The sequence below is a fragment of the Mus caroli genome, chromosome 1 (genome assembly GCF_900094665.2).
Source record: "Mus caroli chromosome 1, CAROLI_EIJ_v1.1, whole genome shotgun sequence".
NCBI classification, from domain to species: domain Eukaryota; kingdom Metazoa; phylum Chordata; class Mammalia; order Rodentia; family Muridae; genus Mus; species Mus caroli.
In genome coordinates this window covers 26,227,243-26,246,279 of record NC_034570.1, presented here as the reverse complement: position 1 = coordinate 26,246,279, position 19,037 = coordinate 26,227,243, and the positions used below count along the sequence as shown (strand labels likewise).

At 38.1% G+C, this 19,037-nt stretch overlaps 1 protein-coding gene across 1 annotated transcript in view; it reads right to left on the bottom strand.

The window, feature by feature from the left end:
- Positions 1-11,555: 11,555 nt before the first annotated feature.
- The window catches only part of Lgsn (lengsin, lens protein with glutamine synthetase domain), a 28,729-nt gene continuing 21,247 nt past the window's right edge, over positions 11,556-19,037 (bottom strand). The window contains exon 5 of the mRNA XM_021169955.1: positions 11,556-12,934. Within this exon, the coding sequence (XP_021025614.1) occupies positions 11,735-12,934 (1,200 nt within the window). The 3' untranslated portion in view covers positions 11,556-11,734. The remainder of the gene's footprint in view (positions 12,935-19,037) is intronic.

The following is a 19,037-nucleotide window of genomic DNA, read 5'->3' as shown; positions in this document are numbered from 1 at the left end:
TAAATTTGTGTTAATTCCTTGTTGCTTTCTCATCAGAAGCACAACTGTAGCCTTAGCTATCCATTCACAATGCCCATGGACAATGGCAAGCTGGTACTAAGATGTCATGAGAAAAGGCCCTTAGAAGATCATGTGCCAGCTTCTGAGGTGTGTTGCAGATTTTTCCCTCAACAAAAATCACTAAAAGACTAATGTCATTAGTGTAAGTGTGGTCATTGTGAGGGTTCATTCATTTTAGGATAGGCTGAATTTTATAACTACCTTGAGAACATTTTTGAATACTTTAATTTTTGTTTTCTCTTTTGAAAAGTCTGTCCATCATTATTTGATCTAAAAGGCTACATGTGGTAGTGCAAAATATATTATTATTCTAGGGGTGCTTCCATTATATTCAATAGAAAATACATATCAACTTTGACAGCATTTTCAAATCTGAAATTATTTGGACAAAGCCTTAACATGATATGTGAGGATTCTGGTTCTGGACAGCATTATTAATGTCACATTTTCATTCTAAATTTAATTATAGATATACTTCTTTGAGAGATATTTTTATTTAAAAGGTTATCATAAGTCTGTTATGATTTAGAAGCCCACTTTCTAGAAACCTAATAAAATAAACTCTTTTTAGAAATTGTCAGGGTCTAACATAATTTTTCTATAAGCTTCATTTTTGCTCTCTTGATAAATTATTCAAGTATGTCTTTCTTTTACGCCTGCATATTTCTCTTCCAACTTATCATAAAAATGCATGCAGTAGTAAGAGAAAGAGTGAACAGATTTCAGTCTCCCCTGTTGTTTAGGAAATGCATTGTGATTTGGTATGGTAGCAAGATTCCTTTTAAATTTACAGGCAGATAAAAATCTATGCTATGCAAGATTATCCTTGAGAGTTTCATATGTGGATGCTGGCATCTTCTTTTATATATGCAGTGCATAATTATAAATGAAGATGTCTGAGAGAGTGCTTAAATCTCATTAACATTTTATTTTCTCACAATCAAAGATGCTTCTGAGGTACACTGTAAGTAATAAAGTAATTCGTAAATCACATGTACTGGGCTGGGTGTTTACTACTAAGGTCAATAGCCTGAGTTTGATTCCCAGAACCTACTTGGCAGACAGAACTGTGAAGTGTCCTCTGTCCTCCATATATGCACATGTGTGCACATAGCAGACACAAATAAGACATGTAATAAATAAATATGTATAAAAAAAGTTAAATTGCACATCCTGCATACACAACCACATTCTTATCCTGTCTAAAGCAGTAAGAATTATAACTAAAGCAGAGAGAGATAACTCATGAGCTCAAAGGAGGAGAGCAAAGTTGAGGTGTAAAAGATGTAAGGTTGATTGAAGGCCTTCAACTGGTCCTTGCTCTGGCTTTTCTCCAATTCTGCCCACCATGGCCATTTCCAAAGGGAAGTCTTTTTAAAACCATAACTTGCAACTAGGGAAGGCTTATACCATAGAGACAAACCAAAGAGACTCCATATTGTTTACCTAGTCACAAAATAAGTAATACATACTTCACAAATGCTAGGCACTAGTCAAGTGGCTTTTCACATAGTGACTAACCTTAACTTTTCTGGCTTTAGTATGATCCTAGGTCAACTAATGCAGAAAGTAAACATAGACAGTCTTTTAAAACCCTTCCTGGGGTTTCAGAGATAGTCAATGCATTCCTGGGACTCAGACCAATGGAGCTAATGACAAAGTCCATACTATAGAAAACTTATCAACTGGGCTTCCCCAATAGGCTTAATGACAAACTTCTTTCTTTCGTTCCAAACTGGACTTTGCGTATGGGTTTATAGTAGATCTAAATCTACTATAGACAAATGTACTCTGTGTGTGTGTGTGTGTGTGTGTGTGGTGTACAGTGCAAAGATGAGATAGCAAATTTAACAGGAATCAATTCTCTCTTTTGATCATGTGGTCTCAGGAATCAAACTCTTAATTATGAGTGTTTTACCCTCTCTGCCATCTTTTAGCCTCCAAAAATTCTATTCTTAAAAATATTTCAAACCAAATCAGTCAGAAGGCACCCAATCAGATACTCTTTTTCATAATGGCTTTCCACAAAGGAGTTTATCCTGAAGTGAGACCATTCACATGTCCAGGATTTTGACTACTGTGACTGCAAAGCTGATAGTCAGCACAGCAGAACTAACAGCACTGCTCAAACATACTTTCTCAAAGTGTGAAAAAAAAAAAACCTGTCTACCTGCTTTAGGAAGAGATTCTAGATATTAGACCAGCTGTTTGGCTTCTGCAGCAGTTCAGAATAACAGAAATAAGCCCCAGGGGAAATAGAAACTGGACATACTGAAAAGATCTCTAGAAGCCAGCAGAGTCTTTGAGATTTTCTTCCCCTACAATTTGAGCCTGTGGAAGCCCCTGTGAACTGTTGGGCAGGACTTGTTAGGGCTTCTCAGTCTTAAACAAGCAATGAACTGTGAAATTGCATGCATCTAAGCCTGGGGATTTGCCTTTCTAAAGAATGTAATGGTGATGCTGAAGCTTCTACAAGAAGCTACTTGGAACTGTGTTAAGCATTGTGCTCCATGGCATCCTTACAGCTCCTGTGATCGCTTGCTCTGCCATGCTCGCTCAGTATGACTTCCTTTTAATTGTTACGTATGAGGCTGAGGAACAGCTCTGGAAAGACAGAACATGCACACACTAACACACACACACACACCTTTCTCCTCATCAAAGGGAACAGAAATATGCTATTAGGTCAGTCTGTGCAACACAAGACTTCCCTGACAAAGGCATGAGCATAAAAATGAATGTCCTTGATGTTGGGAGTGGTTTTACTTTCATCTCCACAAGGCTCTCTACTGTGTCAGGTAAACTTACCAGATAAAGCTTTGATTGTTGCATGGTATTGATAGTATTAAGAATTTGATAGACTGTACATAAGGGATATAATTCACATATTCTCTGCAGATTTCAGCCAAAGTCCCCTGAGTCTCTGCTTAAGTTTAAGTTTCCATTAGTTTAATTACAATCAGATTTTTCATTTGAAATGTTAGGTAAATGATACTATCATGTAGTGGCACATTTTAGAAGGAAATGTCCAAAGAAACATAGCACAACATATTTATGAAGCTTCCTGGCAACACCGGCTTTGAAACTTCCAGGCAAAGTCTGACTTTATGTGAAGTATTTTTAATTTGAGAAAGAAAGGAAAATAATTACTGTAGCAGATTTGCTGATAAGAGTCAAGAAGACATATTCGCTTTATAGATGGAGGGATTATGGCTCAAATAAAAAGATCATTTGTTCTTGATCACATGGCAAGATCACAGCAGACCTGATGTAGGTCATAGTGTGTGAAGTGAGGTACCACTGCCCAGGTGATGACTTCAGCTTCCGACTGATTTGAGAACATGGCTCAAACTGAGCAGTCCATCATGCCTTAAAGCACAGAGGTAGCTCTGAGCCTGCATGGAAGGGAATGGGGAGGGGTGGGTGTATATCGTAAGTATGCAGAGAGAAGAGTGTACATGCAGCCCTAGCCTTTCCAGACTTAAAAATAATTGATGGCGTCCAATGATTAAGGACATCTGGTATTTCTAAAGGGTGGCTAATTAAAGCTGAGAATAGAAGAGGATCAATATGTACATGTTTTATTATGAAAAGAGTAATAAAGAAGCCATGAGTTACACACTGGCTGTGTTCAGCTCAAGAAGCCTATAGAATATTCAAGTGGAGGTACAACCTGGAGTAATTAACTCAGCAATCATCTGCCTGGCATGAGAAACTCAAGATATAAGACTTACCATTGGCACCTGCTGGCTCTTCACTTCACCTCATAAGCCTGGACTATTCATGTTTCAGTAGAGGGACAGCCACATTGAAGAAACATGACCATTACCCAAGCTAAGCCAGGAGATTTAGAGGAGGTGAGTTGACTTCATATACATGCCTTATAAACATAAAGGATCCATACATCTTTGGGCTGCTGTTTCAGCATACATTTTCTATCATACAGAGAAAGGAACAAAGAGAACCAACATATTCCAACATAAGAGACAGTGTAATATTGACATAAAGAGAAAAACAGGGAGAAAGCACGCACAGGGTTACCTACCATGCTTCAGTCTGCTCTTGGATCCATGTCTCATCCCCATAGCTAAGATCTAGGGTTTTTCAACACTATGAGAAAAATCCACACATTTAATCAAATTTGATTTCTATCATGTCTAACCTAGAGTCTTAAGCACAGAAAACTAATGTCATTCATAGATATAAGAATTTTTTAATAAAAAGATGACTTTAAGAGGAAGCATCCTGAGCAAGAATCAACATCAAATTTCAGAAGAAAAAAAAAAAAAAGAAGAAGAAGAAGAAGAGATGAAAGGAGGTAAGAAGCAGCCAGAGAGAAAAGAAAACCTACACCCTCCAGCATCAAGAGGCAGAAATCAGTGATGTCCAATTCTGCTGGTATACTAGTCATAAAATACACAGGCGGAGCTGTAGCCAGGAACCAGCAGGGAAATGCTCACTATTAGCTTTGTGGGGAAGGGGGATAGTTAGTTTGTATTGGTAGGAAAGCAACAAGAATATCCATGATGAGAAGCTACGAGTAGTAAAGAGATAGACTGAGGTGAGACTCTGGACTGAGTTGAAACAGATTGCATATACAATGGTAATTTTTAAAGAGAAAAGAAAGAATAAGGTTGCATGAGGTTAATAATCATAGCTTTTGGTCCTTTGTTTTCCTACAGGTGTGGATATATGTGTGACATTAGAAAGATGTCAACATGTTAACCAATAGATGGGCAAGAGCATCGGGAGAGGGGCACAGCATAGAGAAAGGCCTCTGAGGGACCAAGAGGGATTCGATGCTGTGTAGACTTGATGGACATGGTGAGGGGGAGGGAAGATGGCTGCTCCCTGGGTGGGAACTGGGGGAGTAGCACTTTCTGACTGGTACAACTCCACTTTTCCTGTTTTCAAGTCTGCAAGTCCTGTGCTCTGGCTGAACTCATCCAAAGTGGAAATATGGGTGGAGCCAAGGAAAGCTAAGACCCAGACAAGGTTTTACTGTCATTTGATCAATGACACCTCTGCACTGTTTTCTCTAATGTATAAGTTCTGCACCGTGTCAATAGACATTTAGAAGTGTACTTTCTTCTCTCAGCTGTGCTGAAAGCTTTTATGAGACATATATGTTTTCTGGCTTGCAACCATCCCTCAATAACTTTCATACAAACCTCTCTCTAAAATAAGTGTCTATACATGGAATACACATGTCTCTCTAGAACAATTATCTATGTGTTGAACACAAATGCTACTCAGTGTCTAACTTCAGTATAGTCTGTTTCACTTCTGACACACCTAAGTTTCCTTCACAAAAATGCACTTGTAGACATTTTCTAGTGATCAGAGAAAGAAAAATTAGCACCTTTTAATAACCAGCTTAATTTGGTATTTTGTATAATTTATATTGATGATGTTTTATGGGCTCATGACATAATTCATTTAAATGAAGCTCCAGCTAAGGAAAAGTTGCAGCCATGTTTTTCTATCATCTTTTCCACAGATCATTAAATGTGAAATATTAAATGATAAAACATTCTTAGATTGGTGGAATTAAAAAACAATCTTAATTCTTTTCAGACCTATTTGTTCCAGATCCAATGCAAATCCATACAGAATTTAAGAAACCTAGATTAACATCAAACATCACATAATTCAACTAATATTTCTATGGTTCCTTCTGAACATCTCTTGAATATACCCTGAAGTATCAGGGATGAATCCTTCTAGAGCTACTGTCTCCTCTCTTCTTGCATGCATTTAATATCTATTAAGCAAAATATATTCAAATGCAAGTCACACTACTGGAAACGTCTCTATGGTGTTAGAATACCTAATACATTTTTCCATTTTCATTCACTGAAGATTTGGTTGCTTCTGCATTTAATATCAGGCTTTGTGGGGACTGCTGAGCTTCTGTAGGCAATGTCTGTTTAACAGTGCACTGCTGCCCTCTAGCTTACATTCGAAAATCAACCTGCAATCAGTTATTCAACAAGTTTTTGTCCAAGCCTCATAAATTGGTAATCATTGCTTTTAACTTAATCTCAGCAGCTGCACAGTATTAAATGTTTAGAGTCATTGACTAGTTTCTTCTATTTCTAGATAAAATTAGCATGGTAAAGTAAAAACAAAAACATCCTAATTTAGGAAAGAAAGCAACCTCTCCTACTTTCTTTGGTGGGTGGCAGCTCCACCCCACTTGACCACATCTTCTCCCTGCATTTAGGCTATTACTGAAATTCCATATATATGCATATATATATATATATATATATATATATATAAACACAGAGATATATACACTATATATACACTATATATATATATATATATACACTATATATATACACTATATACACTATATGTATTGCTTTTCATGGTTTTTTTTTTATTTCTCACAGTTAGTTAGTTAGTTAGTTAGTTAATGAGAGGGCCATGGTGCATATGTCGTGGCTCACATAGAAGTCAGAGAACAGCCTAACAGTTTGCGAAATCTGTTCTCTCCTTTCTCCATGTGGGTTGTGCAGGTTAGACACGAGTTGTAAACCTTGGTGGCAAATGCCTTTACCCACTGAGCCATTTGGTTAGCCCCATCAGTAAATGGTCTCATCTATTACCCCTTAGACAGCCAGATAGAAGAATCAGATCATTTATGCTCTCAATGAGTCCTGAGCATTTGCCAACAATTATTTTTATAACGAAAACGTAATTGAAATCAAACCAATTCAAATTCTTAAAATGGTCAGAAATATCAACAAGGTAATGTTTATGGTCAGCCATTTAAGAATTATTTGAGGTTTGAATCTCTATTCCTTGAGAAATGTCTGAAATGGTTTCATGCCATGCTGTTCCTCTGTGACAGGCTTTCTGTCCTAGATGGTTACCAGACAGAGAATGACTTACTGAACAATTCCACTTGATTTGTGGTCAAGCATATTGATGAAAGCCATGGGAGCCACATTTAATCAGAGTACATATGAATAAGGAACGGTCCAGTTACTTAAGGATGCACCCATGTTTGGTGTTTAGAACCTTAATATTGACATACAACCCTTACGATAATTTTCAGTGCTGCTGGGACTGTACAGTCCATGGCATTGAGGAACAGGACAAGATCAAGGATGGATGTGAGAATCAAGTTCCAACTCTTCCAGCCCTCCCTCCTCTGAATCTTACACTCTAACTTCGATCATATACACATGAATTTCTCATAAAGCTATAGGGATAATAAAGGAGAAAGAACTTAGATGATGAATGTTATACTCTCTGAAATAATAGACCTTCATTCATTCTGAATCTAGTGCAAATGTTATATTATTCCCCGTCTTTGGATTGCATTTCTTGATTCTTGTAACTCCTTTTAGAAACCATGTTTCAGCCATATTTAAATAGATAGATAGACATGTATATACATATAAATGAATATAGATATATATTATACATTGTACATATAAAATATATAATGTATGCATTATATAGTGCATTTTATATAGGTATAGATATAGTACTGGCTGGTTTTGTGTGTCAACTTGACACAAGCTGGAGTTATCACAGAGAAAGGAACCTTCCTCGAGGAAATGCCTTCATGAAATCCAGCTGTAAGGCATTTTCTCAATTAGTGATCAAAGGGGGAGAACTCATTGTGGGTGGTGCCATTCCTAGGCTGGTAGTCCTAGGTTCTATAAGAAAGCAAGCTGAGAAAGCCAGGGAAAGCAAGCCAGTAAGTAACATCCCTTCATGGCCTCTGCATCAGCTCCTGCTTTCTGACCTGCTTGAGTTGCCATCCTGACTTCCTTTGATGATGAGCAGTGGTGTGGAAATGTAAGCTGAATAAATTCTTTCCTCACCAACTTGCTTCTTAGTCATGAAGTTTGTGTAGGAATAGAAACCCTGAGATAAATATATACTATATACTTTAAATAGAAAGGAATGATCCTTTAAAATATTCAGTAATTCACAGAACCTGAAAGGCCTAGAAATGCAGGTTTGGACACTGTGCCTGGTACTCTAGAGAGATCCACAGAGGCCATCACTGGGCAGCAACACCACCTGTTGTCCCTACCAGGCCCCTAACACTCTGATGCCTGTCACTTTTGCCTTGCACAAGCTTCACATGGCTTTTATGTCTGCCCCTGAGTGTCAGTGTTTACACCTGCAAGAGGAACCAAAAAGGTGAGATTCTCATTTCTATTCTAGGAGACAGAATCCACAGGGGAGGCATGGCACAAGGTAAGAAACCTTTTGAATGTTTTCTTGTGGCCAAAATCATGACTGTTTCCCTCTAGCTGTTTAATACAATCTCATCCACCTAACAAATGTTGTATCCTCAAGACTTTCTAGAAACAGAACAGTTCTAAAGGAAAACACACCTCAGAGCCAACTAAAACCATTAATCACTGCTTCTCATAGATATGTCTGTGGCCATTCCCTCACTGTTTCTGGGTATATAGATATGGATACATTTTGTACTACTAAGACAGTACTGCAGTATGATTTTGTTATGCCCTAATTGAATGACAGCTCTTAAGTCCATAACTAACTCAAGGAATAAAGTATATCAAGACAAATATGGAAAGATGAGTGTCCTTCATTCTCAGAATTCACATCCTAACCAGGAGATGTTATGTGAAGTCTGTTTCTGATACCAGAAGAGCTGTAAGAAGGAATAACTGTGTAACATAGGAGATGTTTACAGACAGATGTTCTAACACGTGGGACAGGAAAGCCTCTACTAATGAGTCTGACCAATAACCCTGCATCATAAACATCGGTGAGATGCTCTGGTTAGTAGGAGGCTAAAGGTACATTGATAGACACCTAACTGCTCTGTGTTGCCAACACATTCAGGATTTACTGTGTGACTTCAAGTTTTATTCATAGAGAAGTTTTAGATCTTTCATTATCTTCAAATCACCATTTCAAGCGTTACTGTTGTTATTCACACAACATAAAATGAAATTTTAGATTATAAAATATCTTTTAAAATAGTAACGTTTTATTATGCCACTAATGTTTTAGTTTTTACTCTTAAAGCACATTTTTTAATTTAGATTCTTATGTATACTCATTTAATACCCAACGTTAAATGCAGTAATCACATTTCCCCCTAAGCTTTGATTAGAACAATTATGGTAAATGAAAATAAGAAAGTAATTTCTGGAAAGAGATTCAAAAGGCATCTTTTTGAAACCATAAAGCAGTCTACTAAATGTTTTTTTCCTAAGCATGGGACCTACATTATAAAGACAAAAAAGGTTCTGAAGATGTGCAGATTGCACATTCTTTCACGGTCCACCTATTGTCTTTGCCTTGGTCTCCCCTAGGACTGTAGCTGACTTATCACACAAAGGGGTATTCAATGCATGCTACTGAGTAGATTTCTGGTCTCTCCCTGAAGACCAGGAACACAGAGGCTATAGCAGAACATCACACACACACACACACACACACACATTTTACAGGTCAGGAGCAGAACAAAGAAATAGAAAAAGAGTTAACTACAAATTTACATCTACCTGCCCCAAGTTTTCCTTAGTCCTAAACTGTCTTGACCAATGCTCACCTTTGACCTGTCTTAATGAATAATGTATACAACTGCACACATTTAATTGAGTCTCTAGAGAGGCTGCCATACCAATGGATGCTGTAAAACTGATTTGTAGTATGTTGTTAGATAATTTCTGCTGACTTAACTACCATACATTTAACCAATAACATTCCCAATTATATAATCCTTACCATGGGACCTTTCATACTGTACTTTGAAAATTGTGCTGATAATGTGAAAAAGACAATGGAATGAAGACCAAAAACACCGTGATTAGCAGAGTTTTTATAGCATCTTATACTCATAGTAGTAAAACCAAGAAAAGCAAGAGACAAGTTTCATTAAGGCCTGTGAACTTATAAAAGATTCTATACAGCTCTATTAGGGTGAGAAATAATACAATTTTTTGCATGAGTGGATCCCTCTAATTAACTCACATCTGCACCCCCAACTCCAGAAATGAAAAGTTTTCAGAAACCATCTTTCACTGAATCTTTTATCTCTATCCTTTATCTTCCCAGTCCGCAACACAAACAAACAAACACACACTCGCACACGCGCGCGCACACACACACACACACACACACACACACACGATACATGATGCTTTGATGCAAATATTTCATCTCTCTACCTTCTAAAAGAAACTGGCTAGCCTCGTGTTCTACGGGCCAGTCAGCAGGAAGGGTAAGACCAGAAAGAGGAAGACAAGACACCTGTTTTTATTCTCCAAGGAGCCTAGCTAGACCTTGCATAGACTGCTTCAACTTAGTCTCTCCGGCTGATCTTAATAACAGCAATCCAGTCAACACAGTGGAGGCTCAGAAAACCACTTTGATTTTCACTGTATCTTCCTCAACTGACAAGATGAACTTGTGAAAACAGAATCCCATGCTCTGAGCTTCACACTTCCTTCTCACCCTGTGCTAGCTCCCTCTAACCCTTTCTTCATCTGTAGATTTAATTCTGTTTCCAAACACATGTCTTCTGCTGGAAGATGAAATAAGCTAACAGTTGTGAAAGTCACACTGACTTTCACCATTTACCAGGTGCTAAGAATCTTAACAAGATGAACAAAGCTAAATTCTAGCGTTCTCCTTAAGTGTTTGCCATCTAAATTGAGACCACAGCCAGTTTTAATTGAACATAAAATCTCCTACTCGATCCTAAGCAGGGGAACAGTGTTTTCATTTGCAAGTACCTAGATATTGGACTTGTTCCCAAGAGATTCTAAATTTCAATGATAAGTTGCAATATTATCACAGTCAAAGAAAGGCCTGGGACATTTTCTACTCTCTGGAGAAACACCAATCTCTGTGGCGATGTAATTAGTAATTTAAGTGTGCATTGAAGCTGCAGACAGAGCCTTGGCTAGGCAGGCAGTCATTCTTCCTCTCTGTAGAACAAAGATGTTTCAAATGGGATGTCTGCTTTCGAAGAATAGAGCCAATCTGGCAGAACAATGCAGCCCCCTTTCTCCCTTTACCTAGCATGCATTGTTTAAAGAAAGGGTTCTACCGCCTTTTAAGTCTGACCTCAGTGTTAACCTGATTCTCAGTCCTATCATCTGGACCTAGGGGACACTGCAGCCTTGAAATCCCTGAATCTTTCAAGAGGGGGTAGAGAAGAGCAAAAGTGAAGGGAGAGCTTTTGTGGCCTGTCATGTCCTACTCTGTACAACTTGACATGTTCAAAATTATCATAGCTAGCGATACAAAGTGACCTCAACCTGCTTTTAGTAGTAGGATTATGCTAACCTATCTGTCTTCTTGACAGGAGAATGCTATGTCTATACTTAATATTGTTTACTATATTGATATTTTTTTTCTTTTTACCCCAGTCTTTAAATTCTGCTTTCTAATGTACATCTTCCTTTATCATGCAAATATACACATGACCCAAACATCACCCAGGCTAACAATATAAAGAAAAATGACAGTAGGCAATGTAAGTTTGCATATGCCGTTTCACCACAAATTTATTGTTTATAGCTGAGATCAGGATCCGAGCAATCCTGTTTCATCTGAGAGGGGCAGAAGCAGTCTAGTATTGTTCATTGCAAAGGCTCAATCTTTTCTTTCTGATAAACTAGCTACTCATCATATCTCTACAGGGCAGAGTCCCATCCTATATAAAATACTCCAGAAATTTATTTCCCTCTGCATCTGTTTCTTCACTTTCCAGTTCATACTTCTTCATGGCAACAAAGTAGCGGATGAAAGTCTCTCCCAGAGCCTGCTTCAGACACTCATCTTGCTCCAGGGCGGCAAGGGCATCTTCCATCTTCAAAGGGATCTCGGAAGGTTCTGGTTGATACAGATCCTGACTCTCATCTGAACCAGCCGCAGCACCATCACTGCCCTGAAGACCATCCAAGCCTGCTGCCACAGTGGCCGCCAACACCAGATAAGGGTTCGCGGTTGCAGACCCTAACTTATTTTCTATCTGGGTGCCTTTTTCACCATGACACTTGATGTTCAAGGCACAGCTGTTGTCATTGTATCCCCACGTGGTGGGCACGCTATCCTTCAGGTCTCTGCTGTCCTTGCAGTAGCGCTTGCGACAGTTGACCGCAGGGGCCATCAGGCAGCTGAGAGCCGCAGAGTGCTTCAGCAGGCCTGCCAACCACTTCTTCCCCGTAAGCGTGAGCCTTTCCACCCCAGAACTACTGCAGAACATATTTGTCTTCCCGCCCACATCCCAGATGCTATGAGACAAAATTCCTGAATTGCAGAATCCAGTCTCAATTACAAGGCTAGCTATGTAATTATATCTCCTGGCCACTTCTTGGAGACCTGTTCTGAGGGTAAAGGCATTATCGGCTGAGCTAATGCCAAACTCAGGGAGAAAACAGATCTCCATCTGCCCAGGCCTGGTAGACGAGGAGAAGCTCTCCACATTCGCCCCGGTCTGATACAGGCCTTCAACCAGTTCCTGCATGAAGGGCTGATCATGGTTACTTGGTAATGTGGAGGCAGGAAAAGATATGGTCTTTGAATTGATCACTTCGGGCACACCAAAAATGCAGAAATCATAGATGAAGGCGGACAGCAGGCAGAAGCCGGCGTCCTGCAGCTGGCGCAGCTGCCTCTTGGCGATGTACCTAGGGGATGTCAGGAGAGGCTCGCCCGTCACTGTGAAGGTGTCACAAATCACCCGCGCAGTCCTCTCTGCCCAAGGCAAGACTCTGAAGGTCGACAGCTCTGGCATGAGGACTATATCACTATTGAAGCATGTGGCTCTTATGTGATTCACCTCATTGTCCTTAGGGTTTGGCATCAATTCCAGATACCCACGGGGCATGAAAACTCCGTGGATCACTTTTTCCTGAGGAATAAAAAGGACAGATTAACTAGGTTCTAAAACCTGAAGATAAAACGTTAAGATAAACAAAACGGGGGAAGAAGATCTTGATAATAAGAATGGGAAGTGTAATATCTGTGAGTTAACAGTAACTGTCAGGTAAAGTTTTTAAAACTCAAAATAAATATCAAAAATGAAATACTGAAAGAACTATTTTCTTGTAAAGACCTTCTGACAATTTTTAATATTTTAACTCAAGCCTTGATATGTTTTTAGATGTAGAGAACAGCAATCATAACTGCTTCACGTATCTATACATAAATGCTTTAAGGATAAAGAAAGTCAGCATACAGCAAAATACAATGGTTTATAACTTTATGGAAATACTTAAAATTATAAATAAAAAACTTTTTAATAAATTTTATATTATAGCGCTGTTTCTAAGACCTCTGGTAAGGCTTTCCTCTGAGGTGATATATTTTACTTTATTTTATTACTTTATATATTGAAGGGGTATGCTGTGATCATTCCATACATGTAGACAATGTATTGATCACATGGTCTCCATTTCCTCTCATTGCTGACAATATACAACAAGTTGTTATAAACTATACTAGCTATACTGTGTGAGAAAACTAGAACTAGAACTCTGTCTATATCTTGATGCTCATTAAGCAGCCTTCCCCTATTCCTGTTTTCTTCCTGTTTCCCAACCTCTCACAGAACAACATCCTATTTAGACCAACATTTTAGTACCCACGTATGAAAGAGAACATGCAGCATTTGTTTCTGTGTCTAACTTATTTCACTAAATTTAATTATAGGATATATATATATATATATATATATATATATATGTCACATTTTCTTCATCCTTTCATGCACCAATACTAATGTAGGTTGATTGTGAATAATGTAGTAATAAACAGATACACTATATAATCCAGCCTTCTCACATCTAGATGAATATAATAAGTAAGTGATAGCAGTCTGTATTGGCTAGTTTTGTGTCAACTTGACACAGCTGGAGTTATCACAGAGAAAGGAGCTTCAGTAGACGAAATGCCTCCATGAGATCCAACTGTAAGGCATTTTCTCAATTAGTGATCAAGGGGGAAAGGCCATATCTGGGCTGGCAGTCTTGGGTTCTATAAGAGAGCAGGCTGAGCAAGCCAGGGGAAGCAAGCCAGTAAAGAACATCCCTCCATGGCCTCTGCATCAGCTCCTGCTTTCTGACCTGCTTGAGTTCCAGACCTGACTTCCTTGGTGATGAACAGCTGAATAAACCCTTTCCTCCCCAACTTGCTTCTTGGTCATGATGTTTGTGCAGGAATAGAAACCCTGACTAAGACACAGCCTATTAAAGAGATACAAGTAAAGCCACAATTAGGCTTTATTCTATTGTAATATTGTAACACCAGCACCCCCTGCTAACTTCTACCAAAGGAGTCTTAAATCTTTGTTGGAGAAGAGTCTCTGGTCAGACACAGGACATCTGTCACAGATCCCAAGAGCCAGAACTTCACTTATGCAACCCACTTAAGAAGTACCTACTTCATTGTCTCAGAGTCCCAGAAAATTTATCTGTGTATGTGAACCTCTATTTTCAAAGTTATAGTTTCCAAATATAACATTCTGACCAGTATGGACTGGATTTCAGCAGATCCAAGTCCTAGTTAAATCTCTTTTATTAATTGCTGGAGTGGAGTTGGGCAAGTTACTGGATGATGTAAGCCCCTATCAACTGTGTCTCTTAGATCTAATGGACTTACTAATCTATTTAATGCCATTATGTGTCAGGCAGCAGAAGTTAACATGAAGTTAATAAAACTGGACAGATTCATTTAAAAAAAAAACTTTTTACCCAAGTTGCTGAAGGGGTCTGTAACCCTATAGGAGGAACAGCAATATGACCTAACCAGTACCCCCTGAGCTCTTGTCTCTAGCTGCATATGTAGCAGAAGATGGCCATCACTGGGAGGAGAGGCCCTTGGTCTTGCAAAGATTATATGCCCCAATACAGGGGAATACCAGGGCCAGGAAGCAGGATTGGGTGGGTTGAAGAGCAGGGTTGGGGAATGGTATAAGGGACTTTTGGGATAGCATTTGAATTGTAAATTTAAAAAATATCTAATAAAAAATGAAAAAAAAAGAAACAACAGAAAAGAAATTTTTTTAAAAAGTAAGAAATAGTTTCTATCCACAAACAACAGCAAGAAAACAGAACAAAACAACAAAATGCTCCCTCCAGTCATTAGTGAAACGCTCTTGCATCTGAGTACTGTGAAATCATTGTGGGTAGCATTCTCCATTGGATGTTAAAGCCACTATCTACGTCAGCCAAGGTCACCATTTCAAAACTCAGATCTGATCTTGTCAATCACTTCTTTCCAACCATCTCAAAGACCTCTTGGTGGGCTTAGGATGGTGATGAAAATGCTCAACAGGATCAGCAAGCCTGTGTGTAAAGCAAATCCTAGGTAACGTTTTTGACCTTGTAACCAAAAACCACCCTTCCTTACTCTGCGCTGTAGCCATATTAACCTCAGGCCTTTTCTTTCCTCTAGCCTCAGGGCAAATACAAATGTTATTCCTTTTGCCTCCATACTTTCTCTCACAAACTTTTTCCTAGTTCAGTTTTATTCTTCCTTAACTTCAACTCAATTATTAGGTCCTACCTATCACCCCAGGAGGGCCATGGTTTGTTAAACTCCAAAAGCCCTATTGACCAGTCTTTCCTAGAATATCCAGAGACTAATAGCTCAACCACAACACTTGGATGTCAATCTTGGGAGATTCTGAGCAGCAAAGCAACATGGGTTGTATGTGACTGACTTCTGCTCTATAGAACTTACAGCTAATAAATAGATGTGTAGAAGATTAAATTTTTTTTAAAAAAATTGGAAATTATATAAGAATCTCAACAAACCTTGATATGAGTAGAGCAAAGATCCTGACAGTTAAAAGTGGTTTTAGTAAACTCAGTGAGCATCACGGGGTTACTACAAACATCCTAACACTCCACAAACAACATTAGTTTGGTCACATCATCATCAGAAACACCTCCAAAATGGCTACTGTGTAGGGACAGGTCATATGGACTGGTTCCTTCACAACCTATCACTTTTACAAATATTCTCAAGTGCTATTGACTTAACTGGTCTTAAACAAGACCATTCCTCTTATCTTCTTGTTTTCTTGGTTGGTTGGTTGGTTGGTTTGTTGGTTGGTTGCAACACAATCTTCATGTAAGCCCAGGCTTGCCTTAAACATACTGTGTTGGACTAGAACACCCAGCCTTCTTGCCTCTGATTCCTGAGTGCTAGGATTGCAGGTATGTACCACCACATCAATCCCCAAAATTTGCTACTCTTTGGAGTTGTATATGTAAATTTTATGCATTCTCACATGCACGTACATAGGCACGTGTGCTCACACACGTACATAAAATATTTGTGTGAAATATTTTAATTCTAAAATTTAATGGGAAGAATGTTGTTATTTCCCTATTTGATCATTTTGAGTTCAAACATCTATATGGTAGTTGTATGTTTCTGAGATGGGTTTCTAAAATAAATGTGTTTTATTCACGAAATTTGTGAGCGATCACACAATCTAAGTCTGTATTACATTCCCTTTGCTGTGACTAGTGGAGAACAGCTGGTCATCACTGGACTCTGACAGTCCTTTGAAAACTGGGAGAACAGCAAACTTTAAGACTATTTAATCTGTGAGTTTCAGAGCACTTTTTTCCCCTAATATTCTCTTTTCTTTACACATTTTTGGACATGTAGCAGAATTCTCACCATTTTCCATTCACTGTGGGACATATCTAAACTTCTGTATGAAGCTCTGAATAGCATAAATTCTCTTATTATACACATAGTAGTGAAGCACTACAACGGGTTCATACTTCAAGACAGATCTCTCTGAACTTGATAGAAAATTTTACAGACTAAGTTAAAACCCTTTGGCCCCTGTTCTTTGGAGTACAATGAAGTACCTTTTGAAACAACCAAAGCATTGGATATGAGATCTACAGTAATATGGAACACTTTTATTAAATCTAAGATAGAATTCACATAATCCATATATGATTTAAATCAAATCAACCCTTTGATAGAACAAGATTCTGTATGTTTGTTGAAACGTGCTGTCTGTGAGGCACTTGGCACATTGTCAGGCACATGGGAAACTCTCTAAACAACAGAGATATCATTGACCCATGCATTTCTTCTTTGGCTTCCTCCAATGATGTACCAGCCTTTGCCTCTATTCTCAGCAGATGATCTGGAGTTTTCTTTTGTTTTTAGAAAATCAATGTTAGCATTTAAAATAAGAAGTGACACTTACTTCAGAGAAAGGAAAAAAGGAATATTAAAGCTGAGCTAGAGGCAGTAGATACAGAAAGATACAGTAAATACTACGGAACTGTTAAGTGACAAGTCACAGGCTAGTGTCTCAACACTAAGCCTGCCTGGCTACTTTAGTGTGAGAAAGTCTTTCTTAATTCTAAAAATAGGGACATATTATCTCTTCTAGTCATTAATCTGATTTACTAGTTTCAATTTGGCATTTTATTTCCATAAGTCAAAATGTTTTAAAATGATTCTTGTAATCCCAGTGCTAAGAAGAAGTTCACATGGGCTCTGACACCCACCCGTGCTGAAAGGAAAGCTTTGTTTCTCCTATGGAGTCTCACTAGGTATACTAGCCACACTTCTGGGTAAAACTCCACCTCCATCAGTAGATGCCCAATACAAGGCAAACTCGATGGTATTTTTGTAGACTTTTTGTCTCAAATTGCTTTGTTTGGTATATTTTGGGTTCTACTTTTATGGTGGGTGTGTGTGTGAGAGAGAGAGAGAGAGACAGACAGACAGACAGACAGAGAAAGAGACAAGACAGAGAGCAAAGAGGGAGGGAGGGAGAGAGAAAGGAGAGAGAGAGAAAGAGAGAGCAACAAAGTGTCAGAGAGTCATAGTTTCTTGCTTTCTTTGGGGGTTTTATTTGTTTGTTTGTTTGTTTGTTTGTTCTGTTCTTTAAAGAGAGAAAGAAAGGGCATGGAGTCTGTTCAGGTGGGAGATCTGGAAGGAGTGAGGAAAGGGGTAAACCATGGTAAGAACATGTTGTATGAGCGTTCTTTTCAATAAAAGAAATCTAAGTGACATATTTACAAAACAAAAGACTATTAACTTTACATTTTTGCCTAAGAAAATTTTCACATCTTATATATATATGTATATATGTGTATATATATAATATATATGTGATGTATGTATATATATATTCAAGATATAGTTTTCACATATTTAATATATTCAAGTGTTTGAATATATGTATATATTATTCAGATTAGCTTTCACAAATGTACTTATATGTTCACCATAAAGTGTTGAAATTATTTAGTCTTAAATCACTAATATTTATGATACAAATACTAATGAATATTATACCTTCAGAAGTTCCAAAATGAATTTGAAGTGTTTTGTTTAACAATTCATGCACTCTGATTATAAAGTTAGAATAAAAGAATAATGAACTCTGGCTACAGGAAGGAGAATTATTTGAAAATGGGAGAGTAAGAATAAGCACCCCAGTGAAAAGAATACAGATTGGCTTAAAGTAAAGAAAATGACCCTAGAAAATCCTAAGATTGTATCCAGAGATGAAATATTTTTTGATACCATTATTTTCAAATTTTAATATTCATTAGTCGTCTAACAACAATCGTGTATATTCATATCTGAATTACAGCTGAAAGAATGTGTGCCTTTTCTTAATCAGCAAAGCATCTCTAGTTAGTCATTTCTACCTTCTGCTTTCTTGTTTGCTCTTGGGTCTTGGGTTGCAATTTTCTCATGTCAAATAAAATATAATCTCTATAATTGCAGTATGAAAAAGAGAGGATAGTTCTGTACAGTGTGATTATTCGAGGCAGAAGGACTGAAATAACCTGCATAATTAGTTTCCTATTTCTATTGGGTAAAGGGATTGTTATTGCATGCTTGTCTCCTTGGGGAGCAATAATGCATATGGGGAGGGACAAGGAAAATGACAAAACAAATTATCGTGTTTCCACACAAATTACTGTATAGATTACAAGAAAATGTAGATGAGTGCTAAA